The sequence below is a fragment of the Sarcophilus harrisii genome, chromosome 2, assembly GCF_902635505.1.
Source record: "Sarcophilus harrisii chromosome 2, mSarHar1.11, whole genome shotgun sequence".
In the NCBI taxonomy this organism is placed as follows: domain Eukaryota; kingdom Metazoa; phylum Chordata; class Mammalia; order Dasyuromorphia; family Dasyuridae; genus Sarcophilus; species Sarcophilus harrisii.
This window is the reverse complement of record NC_045427.1, coordinates 595,470,713-595,490,640: the sequence shown is the minus strand read 5'-3', so window position 1 is coordinate 595,490,640 and position 19,928 is coordinate 595,470,713. Positions and strand designations below refer to the sequence as shown.

Genomic DNA, 19,928 nt, shown 5'->3' with positions numbered 1-19,928 from the left:
AATTGATAGTGTAAGATTCAGAATTACTTTAATAATTTGGAATCAGGTTTTGAAACCATTATGCCTTGGCATTCCTATAACTTCAAAAATACCTGTGATTTCATTGGGATGGGTACTCCTTCCACCAATGCAAATACAATCCTTTTTGTTCTTCAGTTGGCTATTACATTGGTTTCTGTGGTCAAAAGATAGAAATCTGTCATCTGATAACTTATCTCCTTGTTTGCTGCTTCTCAGGTAACAATATTGAATGCAGAAAATCAGTTTGACTGGCATGGCTCCAGTACTGCTGGATATAAATATGGCAAGAATAATATAACCAGAGACTGGGCATTAGTCTCCTCCTCCCCACTACTATTCCAGCTTCTTGAGGAATGACATCATTAGGGTCAAATTCTCTAATTCCATGTTCTTCATTCTTATTTCCCTGACCCATGGCCTCACTTTATTAGTCCTAAAAATAACAGGGCATTGTCCCATTGATATTATACTGGCTCTTTGTCTCAAACAATAAATAAATTTGAGCCTTGAAGGTCCTGGACTGTCACCTGGAGTGTGAATATCTTCCCCACTATGGGACCCACTGAGGGCATTGAGGCAGCACAGTGACTCTCCTTCCTACCAGCTGCTCCTCCTCTTGCGAATAGCATTAACATTTTTTTTAAATTAAGAATATCTTATTTTTTCCAGTTTCTTGTAAAGATAGTTTTCAAAATCATTTTTGTAAGATTTTGAGTTCCAAAATTTTTCTTTCTTCCTCCCCAGGACAGTAAGCAATCTGATATAGATTATATAAATGTACAATCATTTTAAACATGTTTTCATATTAGTCATATTGTGAAAGAAAAATCAAGGCAAAAAGAAAAAAATGAGAAAAAAGGACAAGCAAAAAATGGCCCTGTCTTAGGGCCATTTTACATACGTGAGAAAGAATTTTACCTCCTTAGTCCCTAAAGTCATCACAGGATCATAGAGCTAGAAGTGGAAGATACTTCAAAGGTTGTCTAGTTCTGCACCCAGTCCAACCCCATCCAATTTATAGATGAGGAATATACTTCTCAGAAAGAATTGACTTGCCTAAGATCTCTGTGGTAGTATTGCAGAACCAGGAAATAAGCTCAGGTTCTCTTTTTCTAGCACCTTGCTTCTCAGAAAACAAGTTTTATAACATAATATAATAGTGAACCTTTACATTGATGACGCTGATTCACTGAAAATAATTGTCTTGTTCCTTGCATTTTAAGAATATGGGGAAATAGATGATCTATTTCTACCAATATTTGTGTAAAAATGGTCCAAAGTTAAAATAAAAAAAGTTATTGGCTCAAAAAGGTAGGCTCTAAGCTGCATTTATGCAGAAATGATTCTTTCTTGAAGTGTTCTGGATAACTGTGTTATTATCCAGAGAAGAGATAAGACACATAAGAAAATGAGAAGAGAAAAGAAATCTGCATGTGGCAGATCTGTAAAGTTCTTTCTAGCTCTAAGGTCCCATGAACATGGCTATTATGAAAATTTGTTTTGCATGACTACACATGTTCATGACAATGATTTTGTTACTGCTTTTTCCCCCTTAGTGAATGGGGACCTGTCAAAAAGAAAAAAGAAATCCTCGTTAATTTAAAAATTAAAATAAAAAAAAATTCTGTTATTTGTTGAAAGAGCTAAAGAAAGAAAAGATCAATGTGGTCTGGAGTAGTAGCACGATTTTTTGGGAAGATATAACTTAAGTTAGATTTCAAAGGATGAGTTTCACCTGGTCCATTGTAAATATTTAATAAATAACTTTTCATATTTATTCCTTTAATTATTTGTTGCCAAGGAAGTTTTTGAGAGTTAAGCATTCCAGACTTTCCAAAGTATTCTCAAATAGTATAATATGTTTGGAAAATGTTGTTTCACCTGGTGAAGATAAATGCTAAATGGAGAAATTTGGAGAAATTTCCTCAGTCTAGTGACATTTTATCCTCTTTTCTTACAGATGCTGTACATCCAAGCCTTACCAGGCTCTTTCCTTTCAATGGATCCTTCATCTTTCATTGATGTTTATGGATATATAGGTACTCCTCAAGTCTGGAAACAGAAAACATCTTTAATATGGCGAGTTGGCCCTACCTACTTGCTTGAGGAAGCAATTTCCAAAGAAACTCTGGAAGTTATTAATAAACTTGGCCCAAGATACTGTGGCAACTTCCAAGCTGTGAAAGTCCAGGGTATGCTATATTTTGATCTATGGGGCATTTGCTGCCTCTTATTATTTTTCTAATTGACATACAGTTATTTATATTGTATTTATGAAGACTGAACTTAGTGTGGGTGAGTCATTAAGGAAGACCTTTGTAACTGGAGCATTACATATTTACAACACAACGCAAAAAGGAAAAGAAAAGGAAATGGTAACATCCTATGGATTTCAAATATATAGCATCACATAATGGAGTGGTATAATACATCGGGAGAGAGAGAATGGACAAGCAAGAGAGCGATAAATAAGTTGCATTCCTTTTAATGAAGAAGCTTTTTAACTAAAGTATGCTGTTATCTTCAATTATTAAACAGGCAGACAAAACATTCACATTCTCATTATTGATTGTTGGCTGTTCAAGTAGGGAGAGCATCTCTCTCTATGCGCTAGAAAGTCATGGGGGTCAAATCCCTGCTGGAAAGATGAAGAAATAAATCTGCCCACTAAAGCCCACTACCTAGTAAAGGGTGGCTCTTTCCTTCATCTCAAACAATGTAAAAAGATTTTTCTATAAAGATCGTCTGTTGATTTATCTGACCTCTTGGCATATAGATCTTGTATCACGAGATCTATCTGAATTTCTCTTGTGATACTCAAGAGAATTAGCATTTAGAGAAACACAGATTAAAAATCCAGATTAGTGTACCATGGTCTGGTAATAATTTTGAAAACAAAACAGCACAAAACAAAACAAAATAACTTTCACTCTCATGCCATACTTCTATGGTAACATTTAAACAGATTTCAGTCTCAAAATTTCATTTAAAGTTTCATTTTCCAGTATGAGTAGATAGACAATAGCTTTTAAAAGCTATAAATCTCATTGCCCTGAGTTTATAATACTGAGGTTCTTCAGTTTGCTCATTATTTTATACTTTGTTTTATGTGAGAGTAGCTCCAGATAATAGAGATTTTTAATGACAAGGTCATTCTTAAGTGATTTTTCCACAACTTATCTCCAAAAACAGAATGCCTGAGCTTACCAGTTTGAATGAGGTGACTTGTTTGTCATTGGTTATGAATTCAGTGTATGCAAAATGGATAATTTACCTCCTCTATGAATTAATTTCCTATCTATAAAATGAAACTAATAGAGTAAGTAGGGGATAATAGAAATCACACTAGATTTGATTTTTGAATAGAAATTTGAAAATCTGCATCCAAATCGCAGTTTTGATATTACTTATGTGGCCTTAGATAACAATTTATTCCTTGGTTTCTTCATCTGTAAAAAGAAGAGGTTGGACTACATAACCTCTTGGATCTCTTACATCCCTAAATCTATGTGACAATAATTAACCTTATATAACGAGGAAAGTAATCATCAATCAGTCTATAAAGTACAACATGTAACGAGAACATTGGAATGATTTTGAGCACTTCATTTTAGGTGAGGATGTTGGCTGTGAAGCCATGACTCTTGTTTTGGAGGAACGAATTTCCTTTGGGCTTAATGTAGCTAGTTCATCCCTCACAAACGTGGCAGAGATCAAGAATATTTATAATGAGGTTGATAGCCGCCTGATCGCCAAAGAGGTAACTTTTCTGTCTTCAATGTCTTTTTTGTTTAATTTTAGATCCACAATTATGATTTTATTTTCTTGACTTTTTATTTTTATAGTATCGAAATTAATCTATGTTTACATGCATGCACCCAGACACACAAACATCAAGAATTAAATGAGGAAAAATTGATCAAGAGCCAAGTATTTATTAAGTGCTGACTGTATGCCAGCCACTGTGCAAAGGGTTAGAGTTCAAAAACAACAAGGAAATTGTACCTATCAAATAATTACATCCTTTCTGGAGAAATAAAGAATTCACATATAGGCGGATACAAAATAAGCTAAAGTTAAAACAATTTTGGGGTTGGAGAGGGGATGTGGGGAGAAGAGCTGCTAGAAAGTGAGGATCCAGGAAAGACCTTCTATGGGAGAAGGTGTTTCAGCTAAGTGTTGAAGGAATCTAGGCATTCTAAAAATGGACAAATTACAAGGAATTATGCCTCCAGACATAAATAATGGCCTTATAAAGGCATGCAAATAAATGGGAGATGGAATGTAATGGATGAGGGAAAGCATATAGGTCCCTTTGGTTGGACCCAGAATGAGTGAAGGATTATAACATACTATGTCTGGAAAGTTAAGGTGGAGCTAGAATGTAAACTGACTTAAATTCCAAATAATGGAATCTGATCCTAGGATCCACTTTAACTTCTGCAGTGGAAGAATGAGCAGATCTATGATTTAAGGCTATGACTTGGGAGCTGCATCAAGCATGAATTGGAGAGGTGAACAACTAGATGAAGGAAGACCAATTAGGAGGCTATTTCAATAATTCTGAGAAGTGATAGAGATTTAGTCTATATTGGTAGATAAAAGGGGATAGATATTAAAGTTGCAAATGTCAAGAAGATTTGACAAGATTTGTCAAGAAGATTTAGCTATGTGGAAGTTAAAGCCAGGTTTTGAACTCAGTGTTAGAGAAAAAAAAATTGAGAATTATTCAGAGGATGCAAACCTGGATAGCTGGAAGTATGATGATATGCTTGACAGATACAAAAAAGTCAGGGAAAACATGGTTTTGGAGGAAAAGGTAATGAGTTCTGTTTTAGACATTTTGGGTTTGAGATGATTTTGGGACGCCTTGTCCAAAATACCTAATAGATTGTTCCTGATGCAGGACTACAGGCCAGCAAAGAGACTAGGACAATTAAGAAAGCAATGATGAGTTTGGAGAGAATAGTTTCAGTTGAGTGTTGAAATCAGAAGTTAGGTTGCAAGGGATTAAGAAGTGAAAAAAAATGGAGAAAAATGGAGATATATGTAGTGCTGGGACAGATGATTTTTTCTAAGCAATTAGACTCCTATTACAATTGTGGTAGATATTGGAGAATTTTTTTTCTAATTAACTCAGGGCTGATTGAAAATTAGTTTGAAAAAGATTTTTAAATGATTTCAATTTATTGGTATTTTTCTTTCATTTTCATTTTCAGAGATGATTTTCAAAGTTTATAAAATCTTGTACCAATCTAAATTTATTCATAGCCTTCATGACTGGAAAATAACTAACAGTTTTATTCCCTGTCATTTTGCCTCTTTTCCCTGATATTTAAAAATCACTTTCATTTTGCTTTATTTATTTTTGAAAAGCAATTGGGTTTAAATGAGTTGCCTAGAGTCACACAACTAGGAAGTGTTAAGTGTCTGAGGCCACATTTGAACTCAGTTCCTTTTGACTCCAGGGCCAGAACGCCAGTGCCATCTAGCTGCCATAATCACGTTGATTTTAGCTTCATCTTAACTTTCATAGTTATCAAGATGAAAAATGAAAGGAATAACAATCTAAATGATATTGTCATCATTCTAAAATAACGACTTGCAAAAAGGATTATTGTAAAGCTAGTTAGTTCATTTCTGTTCTAATTTCACTGAATTTGAGTTAGAATTAGGTAAGATCTCCACTGTTGGGTCAGCTCTGGTGGTTCATGCTAGACTTAGATCAGTTTAAATCCCAAGTACTTCAGAGAAAATAAATTAATTCTGCAATTATTAAAAAGATTTTTTGGCTATATTTAGCCATAAGTGAGTCAACATAAAAGTAGAGTCAGTAAATAAGTAGTCTGTGTCTTTTCTCTATGATAAACTCCACTATGATGAGTAAAAAGAAGCACAATCCATTTTTTAATTTTCTACCCTATATTTATGATGGGATGGTCCAATCTTTGGCAAATAGTGTAATGGGACAGGTAGATGGCACAGTAGATAGAATACCAAGTCTGTAGTCAGGAAGAGTTTTTCTCTCTTCATTGATTTTTTTTCCTATCTAACTGAAAATACAGATCACCTGTCATTTAAAATCAACAAGAATTTATTAAGCATTCTACTAGGCACCAGTAATTGTGCTGGATACTGGGGATATAAATACAAAAATGAGATGATCCCTACTATCAAGGAACTTACATTGTAATGAGAGGGATTCAATATGTTAACAGACAAATCAATTATTACAGAACTAAATACTCCATAATTAAATGCTAGAAAAATCAAGTTCAAGGAAGGAGATAAAATGAGTGTAACAAATTTACATTTCTAATGGAAAATAGCAATAGTAAGTTCCTTCTTCTATAACTTTATTGACTCCATATTGAGTCAGAAGTAACAAATATGATTTAGAGGAATGAGTATCTACTTGAATCAGAAAATTGTAATATAAGTCCTATCTCTAGTATCTGTGTGATATCAGACTAGGATCTTTCTGAATTTCTCTTATTTATGAAAAAGGGACAATCAATCATATATTACCCAAATTACAGAGTTTGAAATTCAAATGGTATAATGCATATAAAAGTATATTGTAAACAAAATGTAGTATAAAGTTTTGCTTTGGGTGGTTTAAAAATCAATGGCAAATGCATTTATATTTATCCATTTACATTACCCTGCCTAGTCTCTCTTTTAAGGAGTTCTGTGGCACAGCTCACACTTAATAAATATTATGTTATTTGAGCCTCACAACGACTCTGTGAAGTGAGTGCAACATTATTCCATTTTATACCTGGGCAAACAAATTGGGGTGGAATGGGGCAGATTAAGTGATTCTCTGAGGGTAACTTAGCAATGTTTTGGGTAAGATTCAAATTCGGATTCTTCATACCCTAAATCCAGCCCCCTCTCTACTATATCATAACATTTTTCATAGTGTTCTCCTCAAGTACCATTTCCAACAGCAGATTCTGTTCTTCTCACTCTGTATTCCTCCCAGAAAATTGTTGTTTTTCAGTGATTTCAGTTGTGTCTTATTCTTTATAACCTTATTTGGGGATTTCTTGGTAAGGATACTGGAATAGTTTACCATTTACTTCTCCAGGTCATTTTACAAATGAGGAAATTACTTTCCCAGGGTCATACAGCTAGTAACTGTCTTAAACTCAAGTCTTCCAAACTGTAGTTCCAGCACCCAGTCCAATGCATTACTAGCTGAACTCTTGAAAATTTTGTATTTATTTTGCATATATTGAAGAAATATAAAACACATAAATGTTGTTTCCCCTCTCAATAAAATTTAAGTTACCTGAAAGCAGATACTTTTGCTTAGGAAATAATATTGTAGTATATACATACACACATACTATTATACATACATGTATATGTATATACACTATATATATATATATATATATATACACATATACTTGGCATATAGCACACAGTTGCACATGGTAAGGCAAATAACACATTATACACTATGTATAGTACTTGGCAAATAGATAGCTAGGTGAATGGAGTATTGGATATGGAGCTAAGAAGATATAATTCCAAATCTGGTCCTAGAGGAGTATCAGCTATGTGACACTTGGTAAGTAATATTAAATGCCCATCTAAGTTTCCTCATCTATACAAAAAAGAAAATAACATTACTTATCTCCCAGGGTCATTGTGAAGAAAAAATGAGATTTTTTAAGTGTTTTATAACTTAAAAAAATTTACAAATCACTACACAAATGCTAGCTATTGTCATCATTGTTAATTGTTTGATTTATTACAACTGTCTTACTTGGGGATTGAACATGTGCCTCTGTCCTGCTTGATAACATGCTAGCTATATACCAGTTATATCCAGTATGTAAAAGAAACATAAATGTTTTCAGATTTAGAACATGGCAACGTCCCTTCTTTCTTCTCACCTGAAGCTATTATATAACTTGTAATGAAATACTTTTATAAAATTGGGTGGAACAGAACAAGCAGATTAGATAATATATTAGAATACCCTTGATGCCTTACCCACTCCAATCCAAAAGTTGACAGACCTTGAAATAGCAGTCATAGCTCATATTCCAAAGTCCAATTCAGCTTCACAAAAAGATCCTAAAAGTTTGAATGAATAAAAGATTTAAGACATTGAAAGCACTTAATTATCATTATAGTAATTAATCCAGATGTTCAAATATCCTTGGACTTGAGTTTAGACTTCAGTATTCATTACAAGGCTCAAGTTAATCTTTCCTTGTCTGACTTTTCCAGTGAGGTTAAAAATTAAAAAAAAAAAAAAAAAACACAAAACTAATTTCTCCTGAAGTTTCCCTCTTTCCCTTTCAAAATCGTCATATACTTATTTAGCATTATTTGTGATTTCCTTAGATGAACATTTCCTCCCGGGACAATTCTATGCCAGTTTTCTTGGTAAGAAATTCTGCTGGACACCTTTCAGGTCCCCTTCGTACCATTGGAGCAGTTGCTGTGGGTCAGTTAGGTATGTATATCAGATGAATTGAAAACAAGTTCTGGGAATGAAGACCTTTGAGGGTTCTGAATAAAAAGATATATCAGGTGAATGAGGTTGCTAATGGAAACTAATCAAAATTTCTCATTATTTTATTATCTTGCTATCTGAAAAAAAAATGTTCAGTGGACTCTAGGCTAAATATTTTAAACTTTGAAAACATTTTTACACATGAATCCACTTACCCCCCCCCCTATAAAATAGTGTTCTATTAACAGGAAAGCATAAAATTTCACTAAGATGATAAAAAATATATCTAGATAGATAGTTTAGAAATGTAATGAAATCCAAACTTTGAGTTAAAATTAAGTAACTGTCTCACTAGTCTTCAGTTCTTATCAATATCCATAAATCAAACCCTGCATTTCTCTTTAGATCCAAATAAAAAGCACCTTTTTCATTAATTCTTACCATGAATCCCATTTGCCTCCTTTCATTTTTGAAACAAATTTTTAATGATTCTTTTTTTAAAACGGTGTCACTTTATGAGACACTATGTCAGAGTGTATAAAAAAAGCTAGCATTGCAGGTAGAAAGATCTGGGTTTAAGTACTGCCTTTGATCTAGATTGACTATGTGATGCTGGGCAAGTCACTTAATGTATAGACCATCAGAAAATGCTCCAAAGTTCTAAGTTGGAAAGGGCTGCTGCTTTGTGATAGAAGAGGGAATTTTTTCATCTGGTTATTTCCTATCCATTCCCTGTTCTTTCACTTCTTAGTGATCTTAAGCTCTTACAGAACTGTCACTTGTAATGAAATAACTCAGTTAAGCAATACAAAACAATATATTGGCCATGGATGTCACTATATTCCTCATTTTACTCTTGTTGAGAAGAGGGAAAAGCATCTCATTGCCAGTGCTCTGGTCAGTTCATATTACTGGCTCCCACTTCTTCATGGATATTCTGAAATGGATAGAAGTTGCAATGAAACACTTGGGCTTGATTTGAAGAAAAACTTCCAAAACTTGGAGAAACCCAAAGTGGATTGGACTGCCTTGCTAGATGTTGGTCTTTCTTCATTGAAAGTTTTCAAGCAGAGACTGAATGGTCAATTATTGGGTATTTTGTAGAAGGGAATCCTCACTCATTTATAGGTTATGGTAAATAGATGCTAAACTATATCCTGACTCTTGAGATTCTGTGAATGCCATCTTTGCAAAAAAAGTTTTTGGACTTTTCATTGGCTCTCTTAGGTCACTAGATAATTTTTCACAGTGCTGAAGTGGAAAGTGATAACATAGCCTTGAATTTTCCTTAGGAGTAAGAGTGTTCCATTCCAGCCCTGCTGCCAACAGCCTGAACTTCATTGGTGGACCTGCCATTCTCCTTGGAATGATTTCACTGGCTACAGATGACCATACCATGTATGCTGCCATTAAAGTTCTCCACTCTGTCCTGAGCAGCAGTGCCATGTGTGACAACCTCATGAAACACATCCATGGATACAAGGTAATAAAGCGTCAAATTTTCCCCTTGAAAATCAAAGTGATGTAGCAATAAAGTGCCTTCTTGATTATGTGAATGAGAGCAAAAGCATTTTGATGGTTCCTCAAGTCTAGGTGATGGATAAATGAATGAGTGAGTGAGCAAATGATTAAAAATATTAAGCAGTTTCTCATTACAGAGCACTGTGGTAAGTACGGAAGATACAAATAGAAAAACAAGACAGTCCCTGTTCTTAAGGGGCTCACATTTTAATAGAAGGGAGCAACACATAGAGAACACTCTATTTGCAAGTCAGAAGAATGGGTCTTTTGGTCCTCAAGGTGAAATAGTAAAGATGGTAATATATTTTCCTTGTTGAAATTTGACTGTGCCAAAGATTTTGAAGGAATGAATAAAGCCACAAACCGTGTATCTACAAAAAGGCATAAAGGAAAAAAAGAGAAAATATAAGGAAAGATATATTTATCAAGGGGTAAATTAGATCTTGTTGTAAGAATAAATATTTCTTCACTTTTTCAGATATTGACATTGCTCCTAAAGAAGAAAATAAAACTACTGAACAACAGAATTTTTCAGCTGATCCTTTCTATTGCCGGCACTGTTGAGTTGGGCTTTGGATCTTCAACAATTACAAATCTTGGCATATTCCAGGATGTTCTCTGTAATTTTGAGGTAAATTAGGGGAAAATAGTTTTCTATTGAAAGTGTTGCTATAGCAAAGAGAAATAGTGAGAAGAGAGCAAGAGAATGCTCAAGCTTGGTGTTATTATGCAAATTTGATAAATTCTTAGAAAATAAATGCCATTATTTAATAAATACCTACAAAAACTTTATAGATTCATGATTTTATCAACATAAACAATGGAGTTTTCATGCCTGTTGATGACTGGTAAGCTTGTAATAAATAATACAGGGTATCTGACAAATCTTAGTAAAGTTTTAAGGTTTAACAGGATTAATAGAAATCTTGAAATTCTTTTCCTCATCCAATAATCCTCAACAATCCTCAATTCCTACCATGGGAAATGAATCCTGAAGACTATATTAGTAGGATAATCTGGGGGCAATTACAGTAATAAAAATCACATGGATTTATAGGATTAGAAACATTTTCACTCCTTCCTCTTTCCCCCTTTCCTTCAGTAATAAGGCAGAGTAATTTCACCACATCTTAATTGAGAGAAATGATTATACCATATCCATGATTACTTCCTTTTCTTTCCTTTTAAATTTTGGTTTTTGCCATTATGAGATTTTTTCAGTGAAAAAGGGCAAAAGACAGTCTCTGCCCTTGAGGAGTTTATCATCTGATAGGGGAGATGACATACAGATAAATATATAGAAAGCAAACTACATACAGGATAAATAGGAAATATGTAAGAGAGGAAAGGGTCTAGAATTACGATGAGTTGGGAAAAGCTTCCAGTGATAGATAGGATTTTAATTGAGATTTCAAGAAGGGAAGAGAGGTCAGTCAGTAGTCAGTGGAGAAGGTAAAATCTAACATATAAACTTTCTAATATTACAATCTATCTGTATAGATTGCCAAAATGAGTAACCTTGGTTTTCTCAATGTTTTAAATATATACATGGAAAAGATCCCTCTAAGAGGAACTTTGGGAGGGGGTAAGCACAAGGAGGAGAAATGGGAGGTAGAAGAGACCTAATACCAGAAAATCTAGTCTGTCCCATAGAGACCAATTATACTTTTGGATTTTTTTTTTTTTTTGGTGAACTGAAGTAATCTAAATGATACCCATAGTGCTACTCAAGTGATACTTAAAGGATTTCAATGCATTTTATAGATCTGTTTGTACTTCTAGCAGCTCTGTGAAGTGAGCAGATTTATGATACCAAGATTTATGATTACAAATTAACACTTAATGATTAATGATGATTAACGATTTATAGATAGAAAAACTAATTCAAAGAAAAGGAACTTGTTAGTTCACAGGCACACAAAAGATCGTAATGAAGATGAGAGTAGGGCAAAAGGATCTTGGACTTTCCATCTTATTATGTTTTATCTACCAGTCCACTGTACCTATATTTCCTGGATTATTTATATGCTTAAATTAGTTGGTGCTTTAAACAGTATAAAAGATTATTTTTGATTCATGACTTTCCACTTTGAAGTTTTACTGATCCCATTTGCTTTTATATTACAATTATTTCCTGTTAATATTCTTCCACAAACATAGACATTGAATACTAATTTATAAGTAAGAAAATCATTTACAGAAGTCCAAGAGATATAGTAACCATGTCTAACAATATTCTTCATCTATGCTACCTTCTATCACCTCTCATCCCTCTCTTTTGAGAAAAGAAACATATACCATCAGTTTTCTTGAATCAAGATAGGTCATCACACTCATCATTACATTTCCTTTTAATAGTTTTTATGTATAAAATTGTTCATTTTGCTCTCTCATGCTTCTATTTACTTTAGTCTACATAAGTTCCTATACAGTAAAAAAAATTCTTCCTCTATTTTATCATATTTGTTATTTTTATGGTGCCATAATAATCTATCACATTCCTATCTCATACTTTGTTTAATCATTCCCCAAATGAGGGACACCTATTTTGTTTTATAGTTTAAAAAAGGTGTTGCAATGAATATTTATGATAATGGTCGGGGAGACATTTCTTTTTTACTGTGATTGTCTTGATTATAAGCCCATCAATAATATTACTCAGTCCAAAGTATGAACAGTTCTGTATATTTCTTATAATTTCTAAATGGTAACCATGGAATTCTGAAAAGCTTTGTAGGTTCCCCCACCAACCCCCCTTTTTACAAAAATATGTTTTGATAAAGCATTATGTTTCAAAGTACATTTTTCTTTCTTTCAGCTCTGGATGAACACATCAGAAAATCTGGACGTTGCCCTCTTTTCTCATTTCATAGACATTTTTCAGTCACCAAGGTAGGATATGCAACGAGAACTTCCTACAACTTAAAATTTTAGTCACCAATTTTGATAGGAGTTATCAGGAGTAAATGAGTCTTTTTCAGGGAGAACCAGAAGGTCAGCATCCCATTGTGTTTAGTGAACAAAAAGAAATGTAGTAATCCTATTGTGTTACGCTGACTTCAATCTCATCTCCAGTTGTCTTGATCTATATTTTACCACTGAGAAATTGAGATAGGTGACCTTGCACAGTCCTTTCTTTCTCAAAACCAATTCACTTGAATATCATGGCATCACATCCCTGATGTCATAGACCTCTTCGAGAAGGACAAACAACCACAGACTACTGGCTAACTCTAACAGGCTGTGGAAACAATTTACGTCTAGAACCCCTCATGTTGTAGGGTGCCAGCTCTTTATACCTTACTGACCTTTACCTTTGTACTTCTATGGTTCATTCCCTTTTAAGTAACTTGCAAGGACTCATCCTAATCAGGAAGACAAGAAGACCCATGACTGGATCCTATGAATTCATCACTTATTTTTATTTTTGACTTGACAAGTGAAAATCATGCACAAAATTGGGAATTTTCTATCTCTGTTGTTTCTTGACTATGTTGGCCATCGTGTGTAATGCAACTTGAGTGAAAGGGAAAAAAGAATTAATCTGTTTACTTTTTATAGGGGGAGTTATTTTCTTAGAGTGAGAATATTTTATGGGAAACTGAATTCATGAACATCCTGAAGAAAAGGATGTTAGTACTAGAATTATTTTAAAATTTTGACTTTAAGATAACATGAACTAATTCACTTTGTGGTTTCAAAAGAATGAACAAGGCGTACACTCAGACAAACTCACTGAAGAATGCCGATAGTTTCTAGGCTATTGGCAAAGTGGTGTTAGAGATTACATTACATGTCTAATGCCTTTGTTGTGAGCTTTATGTGATCTACATTTGTTTCCACTGATGTACAGATTTAAAAGTCAATAATTAGGGCTTTTGTTTGAACTCTCTAAAACATGGCAGTTTCCGGGGAGTGAAAAGGAAGAAGTAGAGGAGTGTCCCAGTGCAGACTTTGGTTTTTGATAACAGACACATATTCAATGAATGTCTGACATTGTTTTGAGAGGTTGCCAAGAAATCATCAGAAGTCAAAGGTCCGTGGAAAAGCAGAGTCTGCAAACCTTTTTAGCAGAAATGCAGAAAATTTGGCTCTTTCCAGTAAAAGCTTTTACTGTCTCTTTGCCTTTCTCACCAGGGAAGGAGCCCGGAATGCTGAAATTGCTCACCGGGTACAACTGATACCCAGGTTGCTTTTCCTCTTTAATGACCCCACTCTCAGTCCCACCAAGATCTCCACCATCATTTCCATTCTGGGTCATTTGCTGAAGAGACATTTCAACACCCAGGATGTTGTTAGGTAATGATAATAATAATAATAATAATAGAAAGAGTTATAACTAACAAAAAGAACTTTAATGTTGGTTATATGCACATATATGATCTCATTTTCACCTCACAGCAACCATGTGTATTAGCTACTAAAATGTCATTAATGAGTTAACAGTTAATCAGTTCAATACTTTAACAATATAAAGTTAAACCAACTTGCTCTTTTTTGACAGTAAGATTTCATTTTTGTAGAACTTAAACAGTAAGTAATTTCTTAGTTATTTAAATTATTGATTAATTGGTCCAGAACTATTATTGAATAAGAGCTGAGATTATTAACTGGCATTATGAACAATATTTGCGTTTTGTAATGATAGTCTGATTTTGGAATTCCCAGACCTCCCAGGGTTTTATATAATCTCTGTTCCTATACATATTTCCATGGTCACTATTTTCAGGATGAGCATTAACTTTGTTTGTAGAATCATTTTCCCTCTCACATTCTGCTTTAGATAGTGGATAACTTTGCAGTGCTGTCATGGATTAGTTCTAGTTTTACTTGAAATATTCAAAATTCAAGTGAGAAAAAGAGTGAGAAAACCATTAGGCCCCAGAAAGACAAACAACAGTTCTTGTTCTCAAGAAGCTCACAGTCAAATGGAAGAAAGAAGGTCAGTGCCCATAATGAATAGTTAGTCACTTACCTCCATTAGCAGAATAGCCATTTTCCAAGTTGATTGGCAACAAAACTTTAATTCCTGATTAATTTGCTACTGCTATATCTTCCTTCCTATATCTAGTGCACTATATCTAGTACAAGCTGGTCAACTTTATTGACCATTTTCCACTCACATCAGCAGCTACATTGGTATTAACTCAGTAGGTTCATTTAGCTATATTAGCAACGTTTACAAGATTCCAGCTTTAATAGGTTATTAATATAAATATTATTAATAGGAATGCCCTTTGAATCTCCTGTTTTACCAATGAAAAAATTACATTAACTTCATATGACTTTTATATTCAGTAAAAGTCAAGGGCAGAATTTGAACTCGTTTTCTTGATTCCAGATTCAATTCTCTATTCTCTGGATCTGAAGGAACTTTGGGGCATTAGAAACATCTTTAACATACAATCCCCTTACTCCCAAAGATAATTCATTTTTTACTTATCCTTTCCTTCAAATCATGAAGAATTAAATTTTGACTTATACCTACTGATAAGTTCTGCAGAAATGGAGGGAAATGCCATTGGATTCTAAATGTGACCATGAGTTCAGCCTCAATAAGGGGGTTGGTCACAGAATCGTAGCTTAAAAACTAGTATTCACCTAGTACAATCCTTCCATTTTTTAAAATAATGAAACTGAGATGCTGGGAGATTTAAGTGATTTGACTAAGACACACAGGTAATAAATTATAAAGTCCTTGAGCTCATCACTAAGAATAAATTGAGTGTTCACAGTATACTACTTCTGATAATGCTCTATGATTATGATAACTATAATAATTGTAGCTGGCATTTACATACTGATTAAAGATTTGTAAAGTAAATCTATTGCTTTATTTGATCTTTAAAACAATCCTATGGTGTATTATATTCAGTTGGGGAAACTGAGGCCAATTGTGGTTGAAACCAAGATCATCTATATTAGCATCTAAGGTAGTATTTGAATTCAGGTCTCCTTGATTTGAAGTCCATCATGCTATCTACTAAGCTACTTAGCTGTTATGTCCTTAATTTACTTTTGAAACAAAGAAATAATTATTCTATACCATATATGATAGAGCAATATTGATTTTCCAATAAATCCTTGATACGATTCACAAAGAAAATTACTGTTTCTTTCCCCCACCATTCTAGGTGATCTAGGTGATCAACAGTTAGTTAAGTCTTTCTAGAAAATTTCTACAAAATTACTGTGTGATTTTCACATTCTGATTATATAAGGGAGATCCCAAATTATACATGAGTTAAACCTAAATAGAAAACATTGCTATGTCCCGAAAAGATACACTTCAGTGACATTTCTTACTTCCTTCTTCCCCTGCCCCTCTTTTTGTTTCGTTGAAGGATTGGATTATTTATTGTCTATACTCTAAAACCTTCTTCAGTTAATGAAAAGCAGATTAGAATGGACAAGAGTTCGGACTCCTTCATGGAAGGTAAGATGATATTTTTCATGTTGGTTTTCATTATTATTGAAGTCTCAATAAGAGCATATCCAATATTTACTCTAACAATTTCTCTAAAATACTTAATATCACAAGTAGGACCAGAAGAACACAATAGTAAGAGTACCCAGCTTTAAATCTTGCTTCTGGTGCTTGATTCTGGTCTGTCATTGTTATCCATCAAATTCAATATTAATTGTTAAATAAAATAAGGAGGGCCTGAAGAGCAAAATAAATTACCAACATCTCTTTCTCCCTCCCTCCATCCTTTTCTTCCTTCCTTCCTCCCTCCCTTTCTTCTTTCCTCCTTCCTTTCTTTTCATCCCTCCCTCCCTCTTTCACTTTTTCCTTTCCTCCCTTTCTCCCTCCTTCCCTCCTTTCTTCTCTCTTTGACTCTCTTTTTCCATGTTTTTCTTTCTCTCTGTGTGTCTCTGTCTGTGTGTGTGTATCTGCCTCTTTTTCTTTCCCTTTATCACTCCCTTTACTTTCTTCCTTTCTCTTCCACCTCTTCTCTATCTCTCTCTCTGTGTATGGTTCTTTCTCTGTATCTTTCTCTCTTTCTCTCTCTCTCTCTATTTCTGTCTCTCTGTCTCTCCCTCCCCCACACAAACACATACATATGGCACACACCACATGGCAGGCAGAGCTGAAATTTGAATTTGAATTGATCCTCTATATCTGTTTCTAAGAATCAAAAGTGTTTTTCCACAAGGCAAATATTTAGTATTTTCTCTCAAATGCTTTTTTTGGTCATAAAGTTATTCTGATATCTAACTTAGTTTACTAATGTTATAACTTAGATATAGCATCATTTATTCTGTCTTAAGTGAAAATATAGATAAACTGGTTGCTAACTTAATTACTAATATTATTCTGTGCTTGAAGGTTCAATTCCAATCCACAAATATTTTGTTAAGCATCTATTATGTGCCAGGTATTGTAGATGGGGAAAATAAGTACAAAATTGAAGCAATGCTTGCCTTAAAGGAGATTATATTCTATGGGAAAGTAGGGAATACAATATGTATATAGATAATTAAAGGCAAATTACATGAAAATTATTTTCCAAAGGATTAGAATACCAAGAATTGGAAGGAATCAGGAAAGGCTACTAGTAGGAGATGTTATCTAAGGTGGGCTTTCAATGAAGCTATGGATTCTTTGGAGAAGAGAGGGGGAAAAAGAGTATTCCAGACCCCATCCCTCTGTGAAAAGAAGTGATAGGGAGAAATGAAAAAAAATTAGTCAGGGAACTACCAAATGGCCAGTTTATAGGAATGGAGAGAGAATTAAAGTGATCAATAGGAAATAAGACTGGACAGGTAAATAGGAGCAAGGCTGTGGAAGACAAATCCTCTCCAAATTGCTTGCCATAACAGTTTCTTTCTAACAAGTTCAGATATATGTCTTGAAAGGGAATGTAGGAGCATCTTCTGTATTCACAGATTAGACCCTCCTATCTCCACCTGTCTCCCTTTCTGAGTTGCTTATTGAAGCCTGAATTCTGATATCTCACTTTAGTTTCTTCTCTTTTCTGTTTGTAGCCGGAAGCCAAACATCTGGCAGAATGATCTGGCTCAGAAACCAGTTACTCGAGATGCTGCTGGATGTAATCTGTTCCAACAAATTTCATCTGTCCTCAGAGTAAGTAACAGTGGGCAGGGTGATCCAGCATGTGGCTAATTCATACATGGAACAGTAAGAAGGTGGTTTCCTTAATGAAAAGATTGACATTTCTGCTACATATTTCTAGCACTGTCAGTACGAAAATTACACTTTCCCAACAGGCTAATCTAGTCCTTGCCCTAAGATATTCTGAAAATGGAGGAGGAAGAAAATTTTATATAATTGTAATAAACCCTTTTATCGTCTTTCCCCCCCCTTAAGTCCCACTTTAGTTGTTGTCATTCCTTTTTATTTCATCTGTGGAGAGAAGCTGTTGCTGTAAAATTACTTTTCCCAATCTAGAGTGCTTCCTGCTCTGCCACATAGAATCTTTGAAAGTCACCTGGAACACTGAGTGATTATGTGACTTATCCAGGTGATATAGATAGGTGTGTCAGAGGGGAGAGTTCCAGGTTTCTCTGTCTCTGAGACCAGTTCTCTATCCACTGCATTACATGACTTTATAATTGTTAAGCTCCCCAATACCCTTGTTTGTTGCCTTTCTTTGTATAACGGGCATTTAGCTGGCAGCCATGCTTGTTGACTTGATTTATCTCACATAACCTCTCTAGAGGGAAGTTTGGTGTGCCATGGTGTGCAAAGGGCCAGACATGCAGTCTGAAAGACTCCTCTTCCTGAGTTCTAATCCAGCCCCAGACACTAACTGCATGACTCTGGGCAAGTCACTTCACTTTGTTTATCTCGGTTTTCTTATCTGTAGAATGCACTGGAGACAGCAATGGCAAACCACTTCAGTATCTTTCCCAAGAAAACCCCAAATGGGGACATGATTGAAAAGATTGAACAACCTCTCTAGATCTCATTTTTCTTATCTCCAAAAGGGTAGAATTAATGATGTCTGAGATTTCTTTCCATCATCTTTAAATTTTTTAATTAAAGAAAATTAACCTGGGGCAGCTAGTTGGTATAATGGATAGAATGCCAGCCCTCAAGTCAGGACAATCTAAGTTAGAATCTGGTATTCAGATTCTAATCAGAATCTTAACACTCAGACACTTAACACTTCCTAGCTGTGTGACCCTGGACAAGTCACTTAATCCAAATTGCCTCAACAAAAAGGAAAGAATGAAAGAAAGAAAGAAAGAAAGAAAGAAAGAAAGAAAGAAAGAAAGAAAGAAAGAAAGAAAGAAAGAAAGAAAGAAAGAAAGGAGAGAGGAAGGGAGGGAGGGAGGAAGAAAGGGAGAGAGGGAGGGAGGAAGAAAGAAAGAAAAAACTAACCATTTTATAATGTATTTAGTATTCTATGAAAACTAAAATACTTGATGAATTTGCCATAAAAACTCCAAATTTGTCTAAGGAAATATTTGTAAAGTCACGCTTACTATGTAGAAATGTGATGTTCAGAAATAGTTAAAAATCCAGTCATTGTCTTTGACCAGCACTTCATAAATCTTTCAGATACAACCTCCATTCTGTTAATCTTCCTCTCTCAGAAATATAATAAAACTGCACTATAAGAATTTTTTTTGGAAGCAATCAGGAGTTAATGACTTGCCCATGATCATATAGCTACTAAGTGTCTGAAGCCAAATTTGAACTCAGGGATTCTTGATTCCAGGAGCTGGTGCTCTATCCATTGCATCACCTATATATTCATCTTGCAAATAACATTTTTTAAAAATATATTGATGAATAAGTATTTTAATTCATGAAGTTTTCTTAGGTCATTTTTATCACTGTTGTCTTTGTAACCAAAACCTATAACATTGTATGCCTTAGCTTTTTCTGAAATCAGTGACTCCTTATTTCAGTGAGCTAAATTTCTTTTCCTCATAC

General features: G+C 34.3%; 1 protein-coding gene across 5 annotated transcripts in view; it reads left to right on the top strand.

The window, feature by feature from the left end:
* Positions 1-19,928, top strand: part of WDFY4 (WDFY family member 4) — a 486,698-nt gene that overhangs the window by 239,671 nt on the left and 227,099 nt on the right. For all 5 annotated transcript variants that reach the window (XM_031956283.1, XM_031956282.1, XM_012539778.3 and 2 more), the window contains 9 exons: positions 1,982-2,213; positions 3,636-3,781; positions 8,389-8,500; positions 9,793-9,983; positions 10,500-10,652; positions 12,840-12,913; positions 14,159-14,320; positions 16,366-16,457; positions 18,011-18,110. In XM_031956283.1, the coding sequence (XP_031812143.1) occupies positions 1,982-2,213; positions 3,636-3,781; positions 8,389-8,500; positions 9,793-9,983; positions 10,500-10,652; positions 12,840-12,913; positions 14,159-14,320; positions 16,366-16,457; positions 18,011-18,110 (1,262 nt within the window). The remainder of the gene's footprint in view (positions 1-1,981; positions 2,214-3,635; positions 3,782-8,388; positions 8,501-9,792; positions 9,984-10,499; positions 10,653-12,839; positions 12,914-14,158; positions 14,321-16,365; positions 16,458-18,010; positions 18,111-19,928) is intronic.